Below are 8,363 nucleotides of genomic sequence, written 5' to 3'. Positions count from 1 at the left end.
GCTGATAAGAGTCAAGGGTTGTTGGTGATTCATATCTGCACAAATTTATGTTCTGCTTTCAGGGAACTAGGGGGAGGGCAGAGAATTTTTCTTGGATCTGCTTCTTTTCAATCGCCTCAGCTCAAAATAATCCTTGTGCCAAAGGGGAAGATTTTTGGGCGGCATATACTGTTATTCTCCTGTAAGTTTTGCTTTCAAGTTCCTTTGCTTTACAATGACCCTTTATGTTCTAACATGGAAATGTGAAGTAGGCATTGTCAGAAAGGAGTTAGGAATGTGTTCACAGGAGCAGTTTGGTTGAACAACATGGTGTGGTGCTACATACTTATCAGAACACCAGGCAGTATGTCATGTTGTTCTGTGGAAAATATATATAAAATAATTTTACGTGAAAAAGAAGACAACATAGTGAAAGCACATAAAGAAATTTAATGAAAGATTGGAGTTCTTTCTCAGTTGGATAAAATATTCATTCAGTAATCTTTTTCTTTATAGTTACTCAAATTTGTAATAAAATAGGAGAAAATTCTTCTTTGGGCTAGAGTGCTAATCGCAGTTCTTCCTGAGCAAGGTCATTAAGCAATATCATTTTAGTATTTTCTTGCTGGTTAATACTTAGGATATCAGCATATTCCTTTAAACATAAGGAAGAAAACTTTGGTCAGTGGACCAAAACACAGGACCTGCTTTCCACATGTCACCAAGGGTGGAGCCCCCAAACTAATCAGAGAAGGGGGAAGTGAAAAGATGTTAAATACCAAGTCCAGCCTGGATATCTGGCTTGTCAGTCAACATGAAGGCTGTCCTTATTCTGGGGCTTCTCCTCCTTTCTGTCACTGTTCAGGGCAAGAAATTTCAGAAGTGTGAGCTTGCCAGAACTCTGAAAAGACTTGGATTAGATGGCTATAAGGGCGTCAGCCTGGCAAAGTGTAAGTTAAATATTCCTCCTTCAAAATAGTGAGCCAAGTGTGGAACAGATACTAATAGAGGATGAATAATAAGAAAGGGATGTTGTGTAATGGACTTTTCTTATTTCTTTGAGGTTTTGTACATTCACAGTGGATAAAACATCAATGGTTCCTTTAGAATCAGATGTACCAGGTGAAGGACTGAGGCATGGGAGGGTCAAATTCTGTACCATTCTAAGCATGCCAGGTACTGCTATACTCCTCTAGAGCCACTGAATTTGCCAGCTGGCATATGGAGGCTGACTATAAGATATATTTCAGAACCTGAATGTCTGTTAAGCCCTTGGTATTTGACTCTAGCCATTTCCAGTTTGGAACTTGAGTTCTGCAAGCCTGAGTAAGGCAGTATTTTTCTCATTTTTAATGCCCTTACCATGATGCTGGGCAAAGTGTTTTAAAAATTTCATTGAACTCTTAAAACAGGGACAAATGGAACCTATTTCCCCTCAATCAATATCTACATAAGGATCCCTGAAATGCAGTAAGAAATGACATTATTCTGACTCTAGTTGATGAATTATTTTTCATTTTCTTCCATTCAAGATGTGTCCTAAGGAAAAGTGACTGTGTGTTTTAGTCCATATTTGTCAGTCATCACTGTATTTTTCAGATTGAATTCAGACATTTCTCCTCCATAACTATTTTTAAATGAATGAGTAACTGGCTAGAAGGATGGTTGGATGACATAGTCTTTCCTATTCTATGACTCTTTTCAGGATTCTAATTTGATATCCAAATTCAACTTTAGGTATCATAAGAAATTTTTTTTTTCCTCCCAGAAAAAAAAACTTAAAAAAAAATTTCCCTAATAAAAGTATTTTTCCATTAGTGTATGCATATGCTGCTAATTGGGCTTTCCAGATGGCTCAGTAAAAGAAACCATCTTCTGATGCAGGAGACGCAAGAGACGTGGATTCGAGACCTGGGTTGAGAGGAGGGCTTGGCCACCCACTCCAGTATTCTTATGTGGAAAGTCCCATGGACAGAAGAGCCTGGCCGGCTACAGTCCATGGGGTTGCAAAGAGTCGGACACCACTGAAGCAACTTCGCTCACACATATACTGGTTATGACAAAATCTACTCAGTAACTGTTGATTTTTCTATTCTAGGCTGAATCTTACATGAGCAATGGGAGCAGGGGAAGGGTAATAGCAATAGACGAAACATCTATTTTAATATTTTTTTAAATATGTTACTTGTTTCATTAATATTAACAAATGTTTTGCTAACAAAAGAATTCTCTTAAGGGCCCTTTAACATGAAAGTGTTAAAATATTTTACAAGTAAAATACATCTTTATACTTATAAAATAAGTTGTTAGTAAAATAGAATTAAATAGAACTAATTATGCTGTGAAGTATAAGTTATGTCGTGTTGCTGTTTATTACTAATTTTTTTTCAGGGATGTGTTTGGCCAGATGGGAAAGCAATTACAACACACGTGCTACAAACTACAATCATGGAGACAAAAGCACTGATTATGGGATATTTCAAATCAATAGCCGGTGGTGGTGCAGTGATGGCAAAACCCCAAGAGCAGTTAACGCCTGTCGTATACCCTGCAGCGGTAAGACAAGATAATGTGGAGTGATGGCACAGGGCTCACCTGGTTACACCTGTTGGGTTATCCAAAAGGTTCGCTCAAGCTTTTCCATAAATATCTTATGGGAAAACTGGAATGATACTTTAGGTCAAGATTCAGTAGAAATAATGAGTGATGTTGAGCATTTTTTCATGTGTTTGTTAGCCATCTGTATGTCTTCTTTGGAGAAATGTCTATTTAGTTCTTTGGCCCATTTTTTGATTGGGTTGTTTATTTTTCTGGAATTGAACTGCAGGTGTTGCTTGCATATTTTTGAGATTAGTTGTTTGTCTGTTGCTTCATTTGCTATTATTTTCTCCCATTCTGAAGGCTGTCTTTTCACCTTGCTTATAGTTTCCTTTGTTGTGCAGAAGCTTTTAAGGTTAATTAGGTCCCATTTGTTTATTTTTGCTTTTATTTCCAGTATTCTGGGAGGTGGGTCATAGAGGATCCTGCTGTGATGTATGTCGGAGAGTGTTTTGCCTATGTTCTCCTCTAGGAGTTTTATAGTTTCTGGTCTTACGTTTAGATCTTTAATCCATTTTGAGTTTATTTTTGTGTATGGTGTTAGAAAGTATTCTAGTTTCATTCTTTTACAAGTGGTTGACCAGTTCATTATCAGAGAAATGCAAATCAAAACCACAATGAGGTACCATTTCAAACCAGTCAGAACGGCTGTGATCCAGAAGTCTACAAGCAGTAAATGCTGGAGAGGGTGTGGAGAAAAGGGAACCCTCTTACACTGTTGGTGGGAATGCAAACTAGTTCAGCCACTATGGAGAACAGTGTGGAGATTCCTTAAAAAAACTGGAAATAGAACTGCCTTATGCCACTGCTGGGCATACACAGCAGTATGAAACCAGAATTGAAAGAGACATGTGTACCCCATTGTTCACTGTGGCACTATTTATAATAGCCAGGACATGGAAGCAACCTAGATGTCCATCAGCAGACGAATGGATAAGAAAGCTGTGGTACATATACACAATGAAGTATCACTCAGCCATTAAAAAGAATACATTTGAATCAGTTCTAATGAGGTGGATGAAACTGGAGCCTATTATACAGAGTGAAGTAAGCCAGAAAGAAAAACACCAATACAGTATACTAACGCATATATATGGAATTTAGAAAGATGGTAACGATAACCCTGTATGCAAGACAGCAAAAGAGACACAGATGCATAGAACAATCTTTTGGACTCTGTGGGAGAGGGAGAGGGTGGGATGATTTGGGAGAATGGCATTGAAACATGTATACTATCATGTAAGAAACGAATCACCAGTCCAGGTTCGATGCATGACACTGGATGCTTGGGGCTGGTGCACTGGGACGACCCAGAGGGATGGTACGGAGAGGGAGGAGGGAGGGGGGTTCAGGATGGGGAACACGTGTATACCTGTGGCGGATTCATGTTGATGTATGGCAAAACCAATACAATATTGTAAAGTAATTAACTTCCAATTAAAAAAAAGATTTAATAGAAATAAAAAGGTCTTGAGGGGCTCATCAGGGACTTAAAAAATCTCCATCTCAACTTCTAGAAGCTCTTTACTTTGCTCCTCATAATTCCTTAAGTTAGAAATTAAAGAGCTGGTATCATGAAAGTTTGCTGTTTGTTAACATACCAGAGTTTCTGGAGTGACCTATCACTTCATCATAACTGGACATATTAATGCTTTGTAAAGAACAATGCCATTCCTCCTACTTTCTTGTTTGTGGAGGTTTAGGGATAATTTGGTTGTGTGGGAGTTTGTTTGTTTTCTTCAATGTACCCTCCTTTATTAAAAAATAAAAGTATTAGTGGTTAACCAAAAAGAGGAATATATGTGGTCTTTTTAAAATATAACTTTTACTTTTTATTGTGAAATGTTTTAAATATTTGGAAAATTAGAAATATTAGCATAATAAACATCAATTTGCTCATCACATACTTTTACAGTTGCTTACATTTTGTCATATTTACTTCTTTTATGTATATCATATATATGGGATTGTTTGCTGAGTGATTTTAAACTGATTTAGAAACATTATGACATTTCATTTCTAAATTCTTTGGTTTGCATCTTCAAAAAATCCAGTGCCTATACAAGCATAATCATTCTAATAAGCTAATTTATAGTTTTGTGTAAATGCGGTGAAAAAAATATTCTATTGAGTTCCTTTTAAAGTAGAGATAACATATGAATCTTTACTGCATAAAATATTGAAGAAATATGCAAAACTGATAGTTATATTTTAAATATTCAAAATCCTAATAAAAGATTAATCTTTAGAATATTATTTTGTATGCAGTTATTTTATACAAATATTTTACATTATAAAATAACCTATGATCATTGAGTAGAAATTCTTACTACCAAGAGATGCATGAACACTGGTAACTTTTGGTATCCATATCTTCTTTCAGAATCTACATCACTCATGTAAATGAATTAAAGCTATATTATGCACATTTGTATCCACATATGAACATGTAAGCAATGTGTTCCAACATAAAAGAAATTGTACTAAATTTATAGCTTTACAATTTGCTCTTTATTACACAAAACTATTTTTGTTAACAAATACCAATCTTTATTATTTTTTAAGATGAACAGAGTTATACTGTGTAGATGTTCTATAATTTATTAATCCACTTCTTTTTTTAACATTTGTTTGTTTATTTTTGGCCATGTGAAGTCTTAGTTGCCACAGGCAGGATCTTCATTGTGCCATGCAGACTTCTCTCTAGTTGGGATGTGCAGGCTTAGCTGCCCTGCAGCATTTGACATCTTCCTTCCCCTACCAGGGATTGAATCAGCATCCCCTGCACTGGAAAGTACACTGTTAACCACTGGACCACCAGGGAGTCCCTCAGTCTCTCTTACTGTTAGTACTTAGGCTGTTTTGATTTTCTCCTTTTATATTAACTGCTATGAAACATCTTATACACACATCTTTGGGTACATACCATGACTTTTTAAAGATAAATTTCCATTAGAATTGCTAAGTAAAAAACTCTAGACCTGTTTCTGCTTGTTTGTTTTGTTTTTACACTGCCTAGTAAAAAGGGTCCCTTGTATCACATTAGTTAATAGTTCCTCAACATCCACTGACTTTGGTAAAGGAGAAACAGAATGCTTTATTTCATACCAAAGGAGATGGAATGAAGAAAGAGTTTCCCTCCAACATTCACACAGATACATGGACTTTTAAAAAATAATATTAGCTGTTCTTTCCTCAGCCTAGGAGAAAGCTGACTTAACCTAAACTTAAAATGAAATTTCTATGAAGATTGTTTTCACTTCTCACCACTTCTTTTTCAGATTTGCTGAAAGATGACATCACTCAAGCTGTAGCAAGTGCAAAGAAGGTTGTCAGTGATCCACAAGGTGTTAGAGCATGGTATGTTTTTTTTCCCCCTTTCCCCTTTTCTCAGTTTTACTGAGATGTAATTAACATACAGCACTGTGAAAGTTTAGGGTGTACAGCATAGTGATTTGATTTATAGTCATCATGAAATGATGATCACAATAAGTTTAGTAAGCATTGATTATCTCATATGGATACAAAATTAGAAAAATAGAAGAAAAAAATTCTGTGTGGGATGAAAAGTCTTAATAATTTACTCTCAACATCCTTTATATACATATAACATATAGCTGTGTTAATTATATTTATCACGTTGTATATTGTGTTGTTGTTTAATTGCTAAATCCTGTCCAGTTCTTTCAGGACCCCATGTACTGTAGCCCGCCAGGCTCCTCTGTCCATGATATTTCCTATTCAAGAATACTGGAGTAGGTTGCTATTTACTTCTCCAGCGGGTCTTCCCGACCCAGGGATCAAACTTGGGTCGCCTGCACTGCAGCTGCAATCTTTTGCCATTGAGCCGCCAGGGAAGGTCTGTCGTACATTACATCCCTACTATTGTCTTATAACTGGAAGTCTATAGTACCTTCCACTGCCTTTGTCCAGTTCCTTACCCCTCACCCCGCCCTAAAGCCCTACTCTGGATAACCACAAATCTGACCACTCTTCTATGAATTTCTTTGTACATTTGTGTTTGAAATATAATGGACCTACAACACTGTGTAAATTAGTCTTTAGAATAAGACTAATCTTATTAGTCTTTAGTTCCTGTTATAGAGCACAGTATGCATTAAGCACTAAAGAGGAGAGCTGATTCATCCTGCTGTTATGAGAGAAGTGAGGGAATATTCCCAAAGACCCTGGTAAAACTGTAGCTTTAGGTTTATGCTAAACAGTGTATTACATAGAAACAACATTTTACCAGATTCAGAAGCTTACTCTTTTACTACTCAATTTTTTTTAGGGAATTTCTAGAGGCTTTATAATTCTCCATATAATACCAATACCTTGTCATATCTCAAAATTAGTTTTGGAATTAAGTAAATGTGGGCTGCACTTTGCAGTGCTGTTGTGGATTGCACAAGACTCAACATTTGTGTTCAGCATTCTGTGCCCTAGTGAAGCCTTGGGGGAGATGTGAAGGCCTTGGTATACATGTCTCCAGTTAATAAATAAGCAACACTTGGATCTATCTGTATCTTGATTTCATGTACTGATTAACTATTTTGTTCTGGCAAAGGATTTGAAGTATCTATAACACAATGAAGATATGTTTCAACCTTCTTACCATATGTTTCATCTTTTTCTACAGGGTGGCATGGAGAAACAAATGTCAAAACCAAGATCTCAGGAGTCATCTTCAGGGTTGCGGAGCGTAACAGTGGATTTTTCACTTCAGCTCATTTTGTCTCTTTTTGATATAAAGGAAGTAATAGTTGAGTAAAAATTTTCACTACCACTCTTCAAACAAATTATGTTTTTATAGAAGCAAGAGCATGCAGTCTTTCTTCTGAGAGGCTTGACGTTTACCTCACGTGTTTATTGTTTGATATTAGGCCTACAACATTTTTCAGCTTGCTAACAGAACTGATGCTGGTGAATATTTGTCTAAAATCTTCATTATCAAATGTATCTAGTACATTCAGTTCTTAATCAAAGAAATAACCCAGACTTAATCTTGAATGATACAAGCACGCTCCAGTATTCAACAAAAATATAATGAGTATCTTCAAACAAATTGATCTTAGGCAAAGTCCCACCTGTGTAGGCATGTAAACCTTCATCTGTTCAGTCAAAAGGAGCAGAACAGTGAAAGCACGGAGTCTTAACCATGGGTGTTTGTGTTAGTCACTCAGTCATGTCCACTCTTTGCAACCCCATGGACTATAGCCCACCCAACTCCTATATCCATGGAATTCTCCAGACAAGAATACTGGAGTGGGTTGCCATTTCCTTCTTTAGGGCCTAACCATGGAACCACCAAGGAATTCCCCTCACCTTAACCTCATAAACATAAATTTAAATTGGGCCCTCAAGTCGGCCTAGTCATCTTAGTCACTTCTCTGCAATCCTTCTGTGTTAGTGTCCCCACTCACCAAAACGATGGTCACTAATTTTTTTTTTCTTTTCTTTTTTTGACTGTCACTGTTTACTTCTCTCTTTTCAAAGTCCCAGCACATACGCCCAACCACTGGCCTTCTACAGCTGCACTCAACTAGATGATCTAACCTTATTTTACACTGACAGAACAGAAGCAACTCATACAAATTTTTACCCTCCTGGCCACCGTAATAGAGTTCGCGTCTTTCCCTGGGCCCGCCTTCCCTTCCTTCCCCGTTATTGCTAGGATGAAGGGCCTCTGCTCCAGCCAGTGGCAGTGTCTCCACACACAGTCCATCACCATGCTGCCCTGGTAACCTGGCTTGTTACACAGAACTCTCCGTGGGCTCTACGTAACC

General features: G+C 37.1%; 1 protein-coding gene across 1 annotated transcript; it reads left to right on the top strand.

Moving 5' to 3' along the window:
- Window positions 1-793: 793 nt before the first annotated feature.
- Window positions 794-7,283, top strand: LOC138435196 (lysozyme C, milk isozyme-like). Its single transcript, XM_069579558.2, has 4 exons — window positions 794-929; window positions 2,371-2,535; window positions 5,859-5,937; window positions 7,217-7,283. The coding sequence occupies exons 1-4, from the start codon at window positions 794-796 to the stop codon at window positions 7,281-7,283; spliced, it is 447 nt and encodes a 148-aa protein (XP_069435659.2).
- Window positions 7,284-8,363: the final 1,080 nt, after the last annotated feature.

The sequence above is a fragment of the Ovis canadensis genome, chromosome 3, assembly GCF_042477335.2.
Source record: "Ovis canadensis isolate MfBH-ARS-UI-01 breed Bighorn chromosome 3, ARS-UI_OviCan_v2, whole genome shotgun sequence".
Lineage (NCBI taxonomy): Eukaryota > Metazoa > Chordata > Mammalia > Artiodactyla > Bovidae > Ovis > Ovis canadensis.
Note: the sequence above shows the minus strand (reverse complement) of the source record. Positions and strands in the feature narration are given on the sequence as shown.